This window comes from Neopsephotus bourkii, unplaced genomic scaffold, assembly GCF_033783945.1.
Source record: "Neopsephotus bourkii isolate Nb327-2 ecotype Australia unplaced genomic scaffold, CSIRO-AGI_Nbou_v1 NB_804, whole genome shotgun sequence".
NCBI classification, from domain to species: domain Eukaryota; kingdom Metazoa; phylum Chordata; class Aves; order Psittaciformes; family Psittacidae; genus Neopsephotus; species Neopsephotus bourkii.
Window position 1 is genome coordinate 1,592,245 of NW_026901300.1, and position 18,549 is coordinate 1,610,793.

The 18,549-nt window shown below is 44.2% G+C and overlaps 1 protein-coding gene across 6 annotated transcripts in view; it reads right to left on the minus strand.

The window, feature by feature from the left end:
* The window catches only part of SPNS2 (SPNS lysolipid transporter 2, sphingosine-1-phosphate), a 128,308-nt gene that overhangs the window by 84,076 nt on the left and 25,683 nt on the right, over nt 1-18,549 (minus strand). For all 6 annotated transcript variants that reach the window (XR_009725777.1, XR_009725778.1, XM_061355469.1 and 3 more), the window contains exon 2: nt 8,354-8,419. Coding sequence is in view for 4 of the 6 variants with exons in the window: in XM_061355469.1 (XP_061211453.1) it covers nt 8,354-8,419 (66 nt within the window). In the remaining 2 variants the exon portion in view is untranslated. The remainder of the gene's footprint in view (nt 1-8,353; nt 8,420-18,549) is intronic.

Below are 18,549 nucleotides of genomic sequence, written 5' to 3' on the forward strand. Positions count from 1 at the left end.
GTCTATGTATATTATTGTTAGAACTTACTTTGACTTGGGCTAAAAGACTACGGTCAGTAACATTTTCCCTCCAAAACCAGGTTCCCTGCAGACTCTGAGCAGAAAACTGGTCCTTGCTCTATAACCCTACATCAGCATACGGGAAGAACCTTGGAATGTGTGCACATACTGAAGGGAAGGGGAGAGCACTGAGGGATTTCTTTTGAATTGGTGCAACAATGCACCATTCATGCAATTGAGACTTACTTGTGTTAACTGGAATCTAGTTCTGCAGGCTGGTAACAGCACCAAATACCATGAGGAATGTACACTTTTGACGTAACTGATGCCCTGGAATTCATTTTCGAAGCCAGGTATCTGTGTGTCCACATGAGTCACTCCAGCCCAAGTCTCTGTGGGTCTATACATGGGAATCTCTGCAGCCCATACTGGAATGTAGTTGCTCCTGCTTGGAACACACCAGCTATTTCAGCAGCTTGGAACAGTTAAAGGCTATGGTTCCCAAAACTGCGTGCCACAAGGTAACAGCAATTTCTCTGCAGCCACCACACAGCAATGGTACTTTTATAGTGGTCTGATGATAAATCACCATAAAAATTTGATTGTAAGGATGCAGAGTGGTCTGGTACACAGCCCAAAAAGTTTGAGAAGCCCTGGTTTGGAAGAAAAGCCATCTGGAACTCAAGAGAGAACAATAAAGAAACAAAATAATTACATAGACTGGTCTAGGATCCCAGCATTCTCGCTTCTGTGAAAACACCCTGGTATTTCCAGAGTGTACTAGACACCTGCTGTACTATAACTAACACCTAGCTCTTTGCTTCATTGCAAGACAGTGTCTTGAGCGCTTCCAAGTTCCTTCACACCCTGTCAAGACTGATTTATCCAAATTATCTCTCTCAAATCATCACAGAATCACAGAATGGTTTGGGTTGAAGGGACCTTAAAGCTCATCCAGTTCCAACCTTGCCACAGGCAGGGACCCCTTCAGGAGCAGCTTGCTCCAAGCCCCTGTGTCCAACCTGGCCTTGAACACTGCCAGGGATGGGGCAGCCACAGCTTCTCTGGGCACCCTGTGCCAGCGCCTCAGCACCCTCACAGGGAAGAGCTTCTGCCTAAGAGCTCATCTCAGTCTCCCCTCTGGCAGGTTCAAGCCATTCTCCCTTGTCCTGTCCTTACAGGCCTTTGTCAAAAGTCTTTCTTACAGCCCCTTTAGGCACTAGGAGCTGCTCTAAGGTCTTCCTGGAGCCTTCTTTTCTCCAGGCTGAACAAGCCCAGCTCTCTCAGCCCGTCACACCTCCTCCAAAAGCAATGCTCCCAACCATACCATATTAACTTAGAAAACTCCCAGTGGGCACAGACCAAACCTGACCTCTTCATCACCTGGGCTCAGATCCCTGGATGAATACTGCTGCTTACATTTTCCACAACCCACTATGTTGCCCTGCAGAATTGGAGGTTTGTGCTCCAGGAAAATAAGAGTGCTTCAGGTGTGGGAGGCAAGATAAAACCAAAACAATCTTGAGATAAATCTTTCAAGAGAGAACACTTACGGTTCCCCTGGGATGAAGCCTATTAAATATGAAAAATGTACTGTAAAAGTTAGTTCTGGTTTTGCACCCCCTGTTCATAGAAGACTGATCCAACTTCCCTTAAAATCACCTTTCCCACTCTGGGCTAACACCTTTAAATTGCACCCAATAGGAATTAGTGACAACTGTATGCATAGACCTAGAGCAGGGTACAGAGAAGACATACAGGGCTCCTTCTGATTTAGACTGTATACAAACACTCTTCTGGTCACCATACTTGAAAACTAAACTTGCAGGCTCAGTGAAAAGCAAGAATTAAAGCTAAGCAGGTTTTCTATTTACTACCAAAAGCTTTTAGTGTCACTGCAGAATCAAGGAAAAAAAAAAGTAAGCTACTCATGAGGTATTGAATAGAAGTACACACCACTCTTCCAGCAAGTGGTAGCCATTAGATGCCTAATAATTGCATTAAAGTAACCGTTAATGGAACTCAACTGTTCACCTCCCTCTTCCAACACCAATGTGAAAAAAGCAAAGGTGGCAAGACTTCCCCCTCTGAACTACATGAGCATGAAACACAGCGCAGATACCTCTATGTGACATTGCATAGCTGGTATTAAAAGGAAGCTGTTGTTTAAAAGCATTACACAATACCACAAAAAATCCCATCTTCCACTATAAAGAGCCTGAATGAAGTTCTGAGGTTTAAGGAACATGTGCAGGGGAAGATGGACAGGCTGTGTGAAAAGCTGTTAGGGCTCTGGGTGGAATGATAACCACTTTTCTAAAATCTGTGGGAAATCCTTCCCCTCATTATTATAATAAATTACAGAAGCCAACACCACCTTGGCAAGAGGTGCTTGAACTACAGCCTGAGGGAAGAGAGGCCAATATCTACTTAGAGAACAGACTTGCCACAGGCAGCACAAGTGCAATTTGCTCTTGCAACAACCAGTCCTAGTACCTGCCCTGTCTGAAAGGAGTTAGGACAAACCTTCCTTCCACAAAGCAGGAAGACAGGATGGGAAATGAACTGTTATGTTGTGCTAGTTGCCATGCAGTGTCATAAACTCAAGATATTACTGAAGACAAGCCAGTCTGGAGAGGTGCCCTGTTCTAGTGACCTGCACTCACTTGCTCACATGTGCAACAAAAAGCCAAAGCACGACACCAGCACAGACCTTTCCCTCCCATCAGCAGAAGACAAGGACACCTTCCCTCCCTTCTCTGCCCCTTCTCTCCCACCAGACGTGATTTACTTTGCAATCTAGGGCTGTCTGGTGGGAGTGCACAGCAGTTTTATGGGTCCTTGGTGCATAAGGGCACAAACGCCTTTCCTGTAACCTACTCACTGATTCAAGGAAGTGCTTTCATTCTTGATTGCAAAGAGATTTCCACATAGGCTTAAGCACTGGCATGAATCAGTCCCTCACACTGCCATGGCTTCTTATCATAGCAGATACCATTCTAGCACACAGGAAAAGAGGACTATTGGAACCTGCAAAATACTTAAGCAGGAAATAATCAGGCTCTTGGACTATCTTAACTTACCCCACCTTGATAAGTAAAAGACCTACCCTTGTCACAGCATTAACCAGGGAATACTGAATGCAGAGCCCTGCTTCTTCATCTTTATTGCTTAAGCTGGAGCTGTCCTACACAAACTCCCCTAGATCATGCTGTATATCTATGCATGTAGATCATGCATGTAGGGATCATGCTCCCCTAGCATGCTGTAGAAGGCTGGAGGAGTCCAGAAAACATACAAAATCAGGTACGGGGGAAAAAAGGTTTTGCTCCTTGTTGATACAGTTTAAGGGTCTCCTTCTGGCAAAGAGACCCACCTTGTCCTGGCATGTCCCAGATTGCCAGAGAAGTAACCTGGATTTAAGAATGCTTAGCATGGTTTGCAGAAGGGAAGATGACAGTGGTATGACCTGCTCTAGGTAGGACATGGTGGTCCAAACCATTTGCAGTCAATAAATCAAGAACAGCAACTAGAGTGTTCTATCTTGCCTACTGGGTTGGGCACCTGAGATACCAGGGTCTGGGGAGGTGTTCTTGTGTAAGAAGTCATTCACTCAAAAGGAAAACCATGAATTTTAAACAAGAAAGTGTCCAGAATATGAGTTCCTCTGTTCTAGCAGGTGGAGTAGGAAGTGAAAGATGAAGATCTGATTCAGTTACGCATAACACAGGTGAGGGGCAAAACAGGATCTATTCAGGTAGAAGCACATGGCAGCAAAGAAACATGCAGCACCTGCAACTCTTATAGCATACCTATATTCAAGGTTGGCATCCAGAGCAGGTGATTTCTGTGCAGAATAAATACGGAATGTTAGAGCACAGGCTGTCATTATGAGCCAATGACAAGATGATGGGAAACAAAGCGAGTTGAAAGAATCCCTTCAATTTAGCAAGTGTGATTTATCCCATCATTGCACTCCACTGTTTCAAGTTCCCTACTCACCACATATGCTTAGAGCACACCGGAGATGCTAACACTTCTGCGAGGTTGCAGTGTAGCACAAGGTTACATTAGGTCAGCTCAAGAGGTAGAGGAACTCAAGTGAAGGTTTTGCTTTTCATATGAGCAGAAGTTTTAATTGGAATTGACCCTTCCAGGAAAAAGGAGCCCAGAACTAGACTTCAGAAAGTACCTGGCACTGCTAGGCTTCCTGGCAAGCAGGGACTGAAAGGCATTTGGGAGAATGCCCATCTCTCTCCATGTGAGAAGATTGCAAGTTCTTTCAGAGCCCCAGTTATCTATGATTATTCACCTTTAATAAGTCCTTCCGGATCCTTACATTTCCTTGCTTCCAGCCCTTATGGTATAAATCTGGTTACCAGGGTTTCCTCTAATGACATCCCTATACCTTCTGAAGACAGATACTTTTCCCCTCTGCATTTCAGTGGAATTCCTGCCATACCCTTCATTTGATGCCTCACACGGTTTCCACTTGCAGAAGCCCCCATTGGTTTATGTGCTTTCCCCTGAGCTTGAGCTGTCCAGGCTGGAAGATGAAGGTACCCATTAGCAAGGACCAAATCTCTGGGTCTAAGCATTAACCTAGTTGAATGCTGCGTGTTCAGGAGCTGGACCACAGTTCTTGTGCTGGCTCTGCCTCGGACCTGCTGTGTGACTTTGGGCAGGTCATTTCTCCCATCTGGTTCTCTTGGTTTCCCCATCTGTAGAAAAGGGCAAGCCTCATTATGCCTCCCTATATAAAACATCCTGAGATCTTCAGAAGACAAACTGCATTGAAAGCCAGGCACTATTACTATCAGAGCTCTGGTGTGCTAGATAGACACTGACAAGAGACACAAAAGCAAAATAAATCCAAGGGCAAGGAAAGCAGGCAGGGCAATAAAGCACAAAAATCGAAGAAAGAAGGAGAACAGGAAATCTAGTGAAAACCATAACACAGCCCTGGTCACTACTCCTTCAGTCTGAGTATATCTGGAAGGATAACTTTATTTTGAAGCAGTTCTACAAATCCAGCTCTTTATCTCCTCAGTCACTGTTGTTCTAGAGGCCTGATGTTTCGGTAAGTCAAACTGCTGCTCCTACCTAACTCCACACATGGGAAACACTTTTTGTATGGCTTGGCTTATAAATGTATTGACTGACTACAGCTGTACAGCTCGAGCAGGCAAAGAGATGCTCTATCACCTTTGGAGATCAGCCAGGGTTATCCTTTCTCCAGCTGGGAAAGGCACAAGCTCGGGTGCAGACCTGCAGGACAGCTCAGTGGGCTTAACTAATACTGTTCTAACTGCACATGTAGTGCTTTAAAAAGCAAGATCAGCACAGAATTATAGCATCATCCAGAGAGAACCAAGGTTCTGGAATTAACATAGTTATATGTCTGTTACCCTACAATAGTACTGAGCAAGCAGCAGTTGTGACCTGTCAGCGTATCCTTTGCTGTCACAGGATCCTTGCTGCAGAGACTGCCCCATTCTGTTCCTTTCCATTATGGATGAGGCTGGAGTGTCCCTGTGATTTTTCCATACAGGGAGGTCACAGTGCCCCTCTAACCAGTTTTCATTATACCTCCTGGGCGAAGAGCAGCTTGTATCTTGGGATTGATAGAAAAGATGACAAAAATTCAAATCCTGTCTTTGCAGTTTCTAAGAAAGCAGTCACCTTTGCTTTCAGAGAGCAGCAGAAGCTGAGAGTGCATGAATTGGCTTTTGAATGTTTGAAGTGAGACAGCTGTGCCTGCAAAGAATGGGTTATGCTCTGAATGCAGGATCATCCACTGCCTTTGGTGGGTTGCTTTTCCCCTTCCTGTTTGAGTTTGCAGCACCATCTCTTCCCTAAAATTGTGTGCAGCCTTGATTTGTCTTATTTTTTAAAGCCTGTTGAATAAGTGATAAGAACTGCCTGTGAATACTACATTTCACTCCTCCTCATTAACATTGTAAATTCATTTAGGACTCATTTAAATGCAGGATTAACAACCTGAGGACTAATCCACTCTTTATTCAAAGGACATAGTCAGGATGAGCAGCCTTTCGTCTCGCATCATTCAGTCAGTTTGGAGGACCATGACTTGGGAAGAGAATGATATTTCTGTCTCTGCTCACAAAGGAACTGTTCAAGGTTAAGGTAGAGGTCTGGGAGACATCAGTCCTGGTCCCAGCTCTACTGCAGGCTTGTTCTGCAATCTTGGTCAAACGCTTCTACACCGCATCCATTACCCCAGCTTTGCACATCCAGAGAGGTCAGGCTTACAGAACAGACAAAAGATTAAAAGTAGCATTTATATGGTGGTTCAGGTCAGTGTCTTTTATTTCACCAGGGTTCAGGGTACACGTGTCATGGGCCAGCTGCCAACACAGAAACTTGATAAGCTGAAGAAATACATTTAATAAGTTTCCAGTTATGTACCCCTACCCTTACTTATAGGAAACGATGCTTTATTTTGCGCGCACTCTTTTCCTCTGATGCAACTGGGATTAATACACCATTATCCATATTGTAGGAACAAAATTCAGCCCTCAGTTTCCAGATAAGCAAAAAAGAAAACCACCCAGGAGAAAGTGTTGCTTTTCTTAAGGCAACCATTACCAGTTCCTAAACCCTCAGCAGACTCAGCAGCAATCCTGCAGTACCTCACAGTGATGCTGTTTGCAGATGCCCTGTATGTTTGCTAAAGAAATAAATCACACTTCTTGCAATTAACAAATGAAATGCCCTGTTGGAGCTCAGCTCTTACTTGCTGTCAGTAAATCATCTGCAAAAGGATTTTAATCCACTGAGGGGAATGAAGATTAAATATATGCTTTGGCAAGTGTCATTTTCCACCAGAATATTTTCTTGAAGGCACTCTGTGTCTAATGATACATTGAGGACTTGTTCATCTGAGTACAATAAATAAATACAACTAATTGCTGTAGAAAAGAGGCTGACAGACAACCATGGCCACTTTGGGCCTAACTGATTGGTGCTCTTTATACTCAGTAACACTTGTAAAGCTCAAGCTTTCTGTTCTGGACACATGCAGCAGACATCAGCTTAGCTGAACTCTGCCATCCCCCAAGGAGAGCATTTTTAAAGCTCTAATACAAACTGTTATTAACTGTATTGCAGCATTACCAAGAAGCTGTAGTGACACATGAGGACCCTGCTGTGACACAGGTTGCAGCAAAAAAAAAGGAGGAAACACTGCAGTGGTTCACATAGTTTGAAATCAAAGGTCAAGTGAACATTCAGAACATTCTCCCCTCTGATGTGATCATAAAGAATGAATGATTATATACACTTTATTGTTGGCTACAGTTCCACAGACAAGCTCCTGACAGGCATTTGGTATCCACTGTGATAGCATAAGGAAAAAAACATGGAAAAAATGTCTTTCTGGCACACTATTTCTAATCCTAGTTGAATTCTAAGTTTTTTCAGAGATACAATTGATCCAGTGTGGTTCCCTCAGACAGGCGACAGTGACAAGACAACCACAGCACCACAAATGTATGACTCCAACTTACAAATCTGTAGGAAGTTTCCAAACCAGGCTTCTCTACCCTAAAAAACTCCATCTGCCTAGTCCTTTCAACTCTCCATTAACACCAACTGTGCTGTCACAACTATATGAGCCTGCTCCTCAATATCATCCAATCCTGTCTGTTGGCAAAGGGACTTCTCTAAATCACCTCAGGTGTAGAGGCTAGAAAGCTGGGTTTTGTCCTCGGGTTGTACAGCTCTGCCTGCAGACGTCTGCAACATTCAAATGGCTCCTACATTAAAAGGACATCACAATTGCAATAATCTATGTTAAACACAAGGAGAGAAATGTCTGAAGCTAACAGCACCAAAATCAAAGAGATATTGTTAATCCATGAGCTTCATGAATGCAGTGATTGCCTGCATGACTGCCTGCCCTGCAGTTCTCATCCTCATGTACTTGTCCTGATGAGTTTTACATTTCCATGCCGCATTGTACTCCCAATTACTGTACATTCAGCAGATTCTCTCTAGAGCACATGAAGGGCACCATACATCACACTTCTTATCAACTACAGAAAGTTAGAAGTGAGAACAGGATCCTGCTGTTGGTTTATCATGAGTTTTCTGACATAGAGGATGCAGTGACTCCTATTTGAATGTAGTTGTCATAAATAGGTTGGCTTGCCTTTGGGCCATTCTAAGCCCTGATTTCCTGCCCACCAGCAAAACCCCTCATGTTCGTGCATATTCCTAAGAGCATATTTCACAGCCAATGTGCCCAAGGGCCATAGCTGAAGAAATCCGAGAGCACCCTTATGAGAAGAGGAAAGTTACAAACACCACCAGGAAAAAAAAACCCTCTTACCTGTTTGTAACAAGCCAGCCCCACTGTCTTTCACTCCAAAGTGCTGCTGGATGTCTAGTAACACACCTACAAGGAAAACAGAAAACAGAACCTCAGCACCTTCAGCCTTTGAAAAGCATACAACTTCTGTGAAACACAAGCAAAGCTTCAAAGTCCAGTAGTTTGGACACATAATGTCTAAAGTTCGCACATTGGCTTCTTTTCTATCCACGTACACTCAATAATTGTGGGCTACTACAATAAAAGTAGATACAGCATCATGCAAAGGCTTTGGGAATTAAAATGTGGTGCATAAGCAACTGATCTTCCCTTTCTACTTAAGTTCTCTTTTGGTTTGTTTTCTGCAGAATCCAGATTCCTTCTCTTCTTTTATAGATAAACAGAGAAACTGATTCTGTGCTTCAGATGGTTCCACAAGACAAATTGAATCCAAGACAAGTTTTAACAGATCTCTGTTGGGAGGAGATATGACACAGAGATAGGAGTGATGATAGAAGTTTCACATTTAGGTAGGGTTCTCATTTCCAAAGCAAATTGTAGAAAATACTGATTGTAGAAAATACATTTAAATAGCTTAGTAAAGGTAGGTGAGTGACCAAGTGCCACTTTTAAAGTAACTACCAGCAGAACCCAAACCAACCTTACCTCTTCCCTGAACTCCTAATATATCAATTGGCATAAGCAAAATGAGCAGGTTTGGTAGTATTTACATGTTCAGCTAGATTTAGCACTGGGGTATCAAATGCATTCATCCGTATAATGTCATTTAGGCCACTGTATTCCTCAAAACACCAGAACCCCCATTCTCCAGCTCTACTGAGCATTTATAAAAGTTCACCTCCAGTTCAAAGCCTGACCTGAGGCTTTTTCCAAAGTGATTCTTCTCATCACTGCAGGCCACAGGGATCAACTGAGCAGCAACCTGAACTCATGCACCATAAATATCTTAGCTTTTGGGTCTGCTAGGATCACACTAAATGACAAACTCAAAGAGATACAAGACCTCGAGATAACTATTCCCAGAAGACACCTGGGAAAATGCCGAGAAAACAGACATAAATTAAAGGTGCTAAAGATAAAACAGATACAGAGAAGGAAGGAAAAGCAAGAAAGCTCATTTGTCCTGTTCTGTACTGCTTGTACATCACCATTTACATGAGGCAGCATTTAGGTCTGCTTTAGATCACCAGTGCCTGCCCAGTAACATTAGTTCAACCTCCTACAACAACCCCCAGAGGGCTCTGGGTGGGGAAGGGTGTGAATCTTATCAATGTGTGTCAATACCTGACAGGAAGAGGGTAAAGAAGACTGAGGTGCCCAGTGAAAATAAGCAAAGGGCACAAAATGAAATCCAGGAGCACAGCAGCTGTACCATGCTCCAGAGAGGATGGCAGCTGATGGAAAACTGTGCTCTGAAGTTGGTGCAGAGACTACCTTGATGTTGGTTTCACGGTAGAAACCTCTGCTGAAGTGAGCAATAACCAGCATTCAGACCTTCTGATCCACCAGGTGCTCAAGAGGCATGAGCAAGCCAAGAGCAGAACCTCACCTATGCAAGAAGCAAAATGGCACAACCAACCGCCTACCCCAGGATACCGAAGGGACTGATTTGCTAATGGGAAAAGGGAGATTAAGAGCTGTAGCCCTGCCTTATTAAAGCTGTCAGAGGAGGGAGACAGCACGGTTGGATCAGACTATCTCCACAGGTCTCTTCCAGTCCCAACTACACCAGGATTCTGTGCTCCTCATCCCATGATGGAATACACATACACACCTAGAGCTCCCTCCACCACCCGGAAAGGTGCCTGCCCTGCCTACAGCAGCATATTCCCAGCCATGCCAGCATGTCAGAGGCACAGTAAATCACCAAAGTTATGAAGAGCAAGAGCCTGGGATGGGATCTAAAACATAGCCTCAGAAAGAAGACTTTGGGGGGGATTTCCATCAGAAACCAGAACAGCAAGCAAAGGAATTATAATAGTGCTACACAGTAAAGCAGAGGAGGTCTTACAGCTCATTACAAAGAAATCATCCATCCAGTGACCACGGCTTTACAGTTCTATAGTGCTTTTTCCACCAGGGATCATAATGTGTTGTACAAACCTGAACTACTGTAGCCACAAATGCAATAACATTTAGGACACTGAAGTGCAGCCACCTTGGGTTAAGCCTCCAACTTTATTCTGGTGATGGAGGGGGAAGTGGGTTCTGTGGATAGTCAATGCAACAGGACAATACAGAACCACAATTACAAGTCCTGTGTGAGCCTGGAAGCAGGTCTCAGGTGATTAAGTGAGATCTGCATGTCTAATTGGCACAGCTTTCCTACTCCAAGTCTAGTTTACATTCTCTTTGGTCTACAGGTGGTTTGATACAGGATTTAGAGCATTAAATGAGAGGCAGCAGCAAGCAGCTGAGGCAACACATCTCTGAAGTGATAGGAGTTTCTCTCTCCTGTGGCAGTTTTCCTGTTCAGCATGCTCACAGGGGAGCACACTCCTGCCCTCTTATATTTGCTCAACTTTGTTTCCACCTCACCATAGCAATGACTCATCCCAAACTTCAATAAGATTTAAGGATACAATTAAGCAATGATAGACTAGGGGAGAGAATACAGGGAAATGATAGAGATTTTGACTTTCCCTTCTGCTTGTAGATGATGGGAAGGCAGAAAGAGCTGGAGCCAGGCTCCAGATGATGATCATGCTGCTTGTACAGATGTGCTCCCAGGTATCTCACAAAACTGATGCAACCCAAGAAAGAAAAGCCACCACATGTGGCTGACAAGGTCTTCCTTGGATTAAAGCTCATACCTGTGTTCCAGGAGGATCTCAAAATAGCTATGAGCAACTAATAGGCACCACTGCTCCCAAGACAGCCTCTCAGCAGGCCTGGTAGCCATTTGGATGTGTTCATGACTACATGGCACTCCTTAGTGCTATCACCTATTATTTCTTAGGTACATTTGGCATTTTCAGGACTGAATAAATACACAAGAAACATGGTGCCAACCTTCCAAGGTATCTTCCCAGCTGAACCAGACAATGCTAATAGAGAGTTTGAGATGAAACACAGGCAGCACCTAGCCAGGAGTGCTGATCAAGATGGGCACAGAGACAGGGCTTACTGGGAAACTCAGACAGAGTAATGACTGGTTACTTCAGTCAACCCAGACAGAAGAATGACTACTTACTGCAGCCCTATCTAGGTTACTTTACTAGGCCAGCCAAGCTAGTGTCTAAGGACCTGACAAAGCCACCAAGGCAGTTATGGGATTTTTGAGGGCACTGGGCACAAAGAGTACTTTTAAGAGCAATTTGGAGGACAAAAGGTCTTTGGGTGTGGAGTGTTAGATAGGGAGAGAATGTCAAATAAATGGGGATGAGGAGCGTAGTTGACCTCATCCACTCACAGTGTCAGAGGGTTTCTAGGATTTGGTGCAAGATCCAGAGCACTGTTGCCATTTTTAACTGTCATTTCACAAACAGTGAATATAAAAGACCTGATTCTGAGGCTTTTAGAATGCAGGTCCACATTTAACAGCCTAAATTAACTCTGATTTAGGGAAAATTTGGGATTTGGGGAATTTTCCTGGAAGTGTGTGGTTCAGGCTTCAAACAGGAAAGTAGGTGCTTGCCTAGGTGGACTCTGTGTTCCTGACCAGAGCTATAACAAAACAACAGTTACAGGACTGAAAGGTCATCTGATATGGGGTAGAAAGATGCTCTCAACAGAAGGTCATCTTAGTACAGGTGTTTCTTGTGTTAACTATCATTTACAGAACTACACAGCAGATTTAGTGTGCAAAATGCCTTGGTTATCTTTCATATTTAAATGAAATGGGCTTTTCATCTATATGTATATATGAGTAAAGAGTCGCCATGGTAAGAAACAGTGTTCAGAAGCTAAGCCACAATGAAATCACTATTTCAAAGCAAAAAGACATTAGAGCGTCTCTGGGAGAGCCCCATTTTCCGCTCAGAAAAACATCATGATTTGATTTCAAATATAGGGTTAGCCTGTGCACAGGGTGCAAAGCTACACAATCACAGCCACAGGTTTCCAGCCTTGCATCACTAATGCCAGCACATTCATTAAATGCTGCAATACCACTGCCCAACAGAACTACTTAAAGAGCACATGCATTTTTAATGGTATATTTTAATGGGAAAAAGAATATGGGAATAATGGAAAAAAAAATACAGCACACAACTTTCTACATGCTGTAGGCTGGGCACTGACTGCAATCATGTCTGCCCCCAGCACCCTCTCCACTGCCCCACTGCAGCCCTGGATTTGCACCTCTCTTTGGGGAATCCTCAAAGGAGATGGAGGACAACCCAGACTCACACTCTTTGCTCCCAAAGAGCCAGAGCAAACTCTGCAGGGGGTTGGAACTAGATGATCTTAAGGTCCTTTCCAACCCTAATTATTCTATGATCTCTTTTCCCTCTATTACCTGCTGCTACCTACTTTGGTTCCTTATCAAGGAATTTCCTTCCCAGGCTATGCTCCCTGTTTCTTCCAGGACCAGCTTCCTCAGGTGGAGGTAACTTAGCAGGGGTAGCCAACCCCTGACCTCCTAGCTGCTGAAGGCACAAGCCACCTTCCTACCACCAGGCTCTTCCTCATGCCTGCAGCCATATTCAACCTGCTTCAAATAACGCATTATGGAGGCAGAGGAGTGGTGCACACACCTGTCTGTTCAGAGCCATGTGAAAAGATTAGGTGGAAAGGAGTTTATTCTGAGGTCTCCGTGATTGTATCTGCACTGCAACCCCAAGGTGTGACTGCAGTTCACACACAGCTCCCCGAGCTTCAAACGAGCTGGCTTCAGCTCAGCCACCCACTGGCTCTTAAACACCAACTTCACAGTTTGGACCCTATTTAAATACCCAGCTGCAGAAAACCACCATGGTAGCTCTGCTGATATTTGTACCTCCAGATAAAATCCCACTGATACCAGAACTAGCAAGACTAGAACTAAAACACAGTGCTGCCTTATCTGGATTACCAGGAAAGCATTCCCTGTCTTCCATGCAAAAAGAAGCAGGCCTGCTCTTAAAAATGTTAATAAATTAGTGGCCATGTCTTGCTCGAAAACATTGACAAGAGCTTCCTTGGGACACAGACATTGACTTCCCCTCTGCAAAACTGATTTCCACTGTTGCATGACATGACAATGTGCACTGGTGAAACAGCCTTTGGTTTTGAAATAGTGTTGCAGGAGTAAAACGAAAAACAAAACCAAACCAGCAGGTAGACAAATCAAAACAAGGCTTTCCTAAGATCCCTCACCCTGGCACGCAAGAAACTCGTGACCTAGAAAACACTGACAAGAAACCGCCAACATCCACAGCGGCATGTTTAGAAAGAGGTTTCCTTGAGTAAAGCGAAGGGAGAAATGCAGCCCAGCTGTTCAACCCAAAGATGAGGCTGAGCCAGGGTCTTGGCGCCCAGCACTGCAGCCATTTGCAGCCCATGAAACAGCTACTGACAACACCCAGAGCAGGCAAGTGGGAGTTCAAAGCCTTCACAGCCACCCAGAGCCTCTCACTGCCTGCGTACACAGAAAGGTGATGAGGAGCAGGCTTGTCCCAGCAGACAGAGCAAACCCATAAGTGGGTGCAAAGGCAGAGCAAACCCATAAGGGGGTGCGTATGTAGCTCTGACACAAGAGGACTCATTGCCTAGCCCCAGTGGGCTTTCACTGGGGTAAGTAGGTGCTGTGCCTACTGCTTGGAAATGACAGGAATCCTTCTGTCTGCTTTCTACTGACATTCCTATTCTGAATCAAACCCAGTGTTATCCTCAGAGATGGGCACAACCTCTCACACCCACTTTCTCCATTCAATGGTTTTATCATTATTATATTATCATGGGGATGTATCTGAGCTGTTCAGTCATTCCCAACGGCTCTTGGCTTACCTGCATGGCAAGTTATTATGCATTAGGAAAAGAAAAATAAGGAATGCAATTAACCAATGGCTTGGAGAAGAAAATAGATTAAAACCCAACTTCTCTCTCTCTGGCAGGGGCTGGGTAGTAATAAATGATGGTTCCTGTAACATAGCTCAAACTCCACTGTAATGTTGTATGCAAAATCTTAGCACAAAATTGCCTGCAAGAGTGGGAGGAGGTGAAAAATGTTCATCAGGTGTAGAATCAATTAACACAAGGCATCATTAGCACAGGGTCAGGGCGTCTGGGGAAGGCAGCACAGGACAGCGAGTCCTGCTCGGATTCAAAACACAATCAAAACAAACAGGAATGTGAATGCAGCCATGGCTGCCAAATGCTGGTGCCTCACTGGCAAAACCACACCCTCATCAAATCCTTCATCTCCGTAATTACAGTGTGGGCCTGTTCCCAGGCCTATGGCTGGGAAGGAAGCCCTTGTCAAGTGGAATACTGAGCCAACAGGAGCCCAGCAGCTTAAATAAATTCCCAAACTTGGGAGATTTTCCATTTATGATCCAATGCAATCAGCTCTCACCAGTAAAACTGCGAAGTGCCATGGGACAAATCTGAGACAAAGCTCACAGTGTCACCCTGGTCTCCTTCCAGCCCCACCATACAGCTCCCTACACCCAGATCCCTTATTTTCCCCCACCTCATCTCACACTGAGACTCCAGTTTTGGCCTATTCACATCAGCCTGGCGATTCCCACAGGCTGAGGGAAGACTTCAGTGAAATGACATGATTTAGCTAAAAGCACATCCTGAAATGAATTGGCACCTAGACCTGAACTTAAAAACATTTATCCATGGAGACTTGGAAAGATTCCTTGACGTGGAATGGTAAAACCAGAAGCTGTTACAACTTTAACCAACCAACAGCAACATAAATAGCAGCTAAGGTTTGTATTAGTCATCTGAAATGACAGGAATCATTAGCAGCTTTCAGATGAAGCTGGCCAGACACTTCTCCCACACCAGCATCCCTAGCTCATGACCCAGTTCAGACCCTCTTTCTAGTTTAACTTGCACAAAGCCAGGCACACTTTGCACTGCAATACCTCTGCTCTAATCCAAATGAAACACAATCCTTACTAAAGCAAAAGGCTGCTCCTGTGATGGTTTAGAGCTAATCAGCAGCATTAACAGATGTTCAGATCCAAAAGGAGAGCCTCAGAAACTAAGAACATTATTATTTCACTCATTCAAATCTTAGAAAATGCAAAGATCCCCATTCATCCTCTCCTTACGCTTATTCCATACACTCCTCTTCTGCTACAGCAGAAAGAAGTGCACCTGCCACCAATGCTCTGGTTGTCTTCTAGCTTTCCAATCTATCCAGAAGACTAACAAGTCTAGCTAATTCATGCAATGAAAAATACCTGAGAGACCTTGTATATGAACTAATTAAAATAAATAAAACCAGCATAGATAATGATAGAGCAAATCAAGTGCACATGAATTCAGCCAGTGACTCACCACTCCCTTGTTTTCCTCATTGGAAAACTCGGCATATCACCGTACCAGAGTGACAATGAGTCAGGAAACTGGCATGAGCCACAGACTGCAAGGAAATTAAAAGAAGTATCTACAAAATCTCTTTGGGGAGAGATCTGGGAGATTTTTGCTGGCTTGGAACAGATGTGGCAGTGGCCTTCACAAGTCTCTTCTCATGGCCTTCTGGCTACACAAAGCCAATGAAGGAAAATCACTTACAAGTTCTCCTCCGCACAATACAGAGCAAGGCTCTCGCTCTCAAGGAGCAATTTGATGCCTTTACTTTTATATCATCTTACTTATATTTTAATCAAACACATTCAAAACACACTATCATATCCTACTGAATGCTTGTTATCACCTTATCCAGTAAATAGGTGGGTATTACTTGCCTTAGCACCAACCAGAGTACATGCAAATATTTTGACAATACTAAACTGAGCACTAATGGCACGAGTGACATGACAATAACAGTTCCCAAATTACCTCCCTCTCAGCATAACCTCTGGCTGGTCACTTTGTTGCCTGCCTCAATCCCAAAGACCATGAGAACCTTCTGACACAGATTTTAGGGCAGGTTGTGATCACAAAGCCCAGCAAAAAGCCTGTGCCATCAGCTGTACCTTCTCCACACAAGCAGCTGTGTCACTGGAGATGCCAACAGATCACACTTCACTGCAGTAAGATTCAATTCCTAATGTCAAACTAAAAGAGTTCTTTAGAGAGAAATAAACCACCACAGATTTCAAGGTTGTGAAGCTAAGGCAAGAAAGCCTCTATGTTTTCCAGTGTCACAGGCTCCAGTGAGGGGGGACTTTTGACCTTTTTTATAGCCACACACACTTTTGTGACACAGAAGATGTGAGTGAACAAATGGGTGATCAGTGACGACTTACAGCACATGACAGCTAATTTCTCCAGTTAAGAAGATTCCTATCAAGTCTGTAGAAATACGCACTCAGATTGGACATAACTTCCAAGTGACTGCATCTCATCTCTAATTTACAATTTGCTTCTGCTTAGCAATGCCTCGAAGCTGTTTTGGAACATCACAAGCTGTCCAGGGCATGCTGGTATGTATCTGTGTAATGTAAGGAGCTTTCTACCCCTTATTACTATAGAGAATGTTTTATAAATGCAGGGGTGATGCAGATGCAGAGGTGCCCTGTGCAGAACTGCCCTGTTTCTCAGTCAAAGCATGACACATCTACTGGCGTGGTCCTGGGCTAAGGGAGATTTCTGGTAATCAACTTCATGCCAGCACAGGGGTAAAGGAGCATGTCTCTGCAATGTTAATTCATGTCCACTACACAAATCTCCCTCTGCAGCCTAGGTCTGGATAAAATCATGAGGCTTTAAGTGCAAAAGCAGGAAAAGCTGGAATTGCCTATAGCATTATCTTCCACAGGGAAAGCTGACCCCAGCTGACCAAGGGATATCCCAGACTACATGACATCATGCTTAGCATATAAAGCAGGGGGAAGAAGAGGGAAGGGGGGAATGTCTGGAGTGATGACATTTGTCTTCCCTAGTCACCATTACACATGATGGAGGCTGTGCTGAGGATGGCTAAACCTGAACTGCCTGACCATGAGAAATGCTGAAGGAATTCCTTGTTCTGCTTTGCTTGTGCAGGGCTTTTGCTTTATCCATTAAACTGCCTTAATCTCAACCCATGAGTTTTCTCACTTTTCCTCTTTTGATTCTCTCCCCATCCCACCAGAGGGGAATAAGTGAACAAGCGGCTGCGTGGGGCTTTGTTGCTGGCTGGGGTTAAACCATGACAGAGGTGAAAAAGGTTTCGACTGCAGATACAAATACCTACCCTAAATTTAGTAATCCCAGAATGGCCCTTACTGTTAAATATATGCTTTAAATATCCTTCAGACACTGCTGCTGAACATGGCAAGTAGGTTTATGAGTCTGACATCCTGCATAAAAAGGAGGATAAAACTACTCCAAGGCCACTCTTTTATTCCTTTCATCCCCATTTGATCTGTTCTCTCTAGAGCAGCATAACCAGGACTTCCTGGGTCTCCTTACCCGCCTGATGCTTCAGAGGGCACCATGATCCATACAGGAGCTTCTTGTACCAATAAATATACCCTTCCTCCTTCCTTCTCCCCACTCTTGTATTCATTCGGGGAAGTCTCCCATCACAAGTGCACTGACCTACACAAGAATCCTACCACAAACACAACGTAAATAAAACAAAAGGTCCTGTTTAGAGGAGCTGTTTGCACACCCTCCCATTACCTGTGGGAGACATTTTTCCTGTAGATGAGGCCTGTGACTCCATACTCACAGCGTGGGCTCCTGGAACCCTCTTGTGCTTTCCTCCATAACTACTTAGAGCATCCACTGTGATCCTCTGATCACAGGCATTTTTTTACTCTGTGTATGAGTGTAAATGCCCTTCTGTCATTGCCCACATCAATATTTCCCACTAACAAAGCAATGCAACACTCCTCCTCTGTGCATGTACATACATAACGTGTGTGTGTGTGTGCATGCACCTCCCACAGGAATGCATGAAGCATTTCTATTTTATTCTGGGTCAAGCTGCACTAGGAGGTGATCGAGGTTAGTGCCCAACTGTCAATGGCTGCATCAGTTACTCTGAGCAACACGTCTTTAAATGAATCTAGGTGGCAAGGGAAGTGGCTTTGTACAATTAGTCTAGTGAGGCACACAGGTATTCAAAGATCTGTGTGGGGCACAAAACCTTGTGAAGGAAGCCA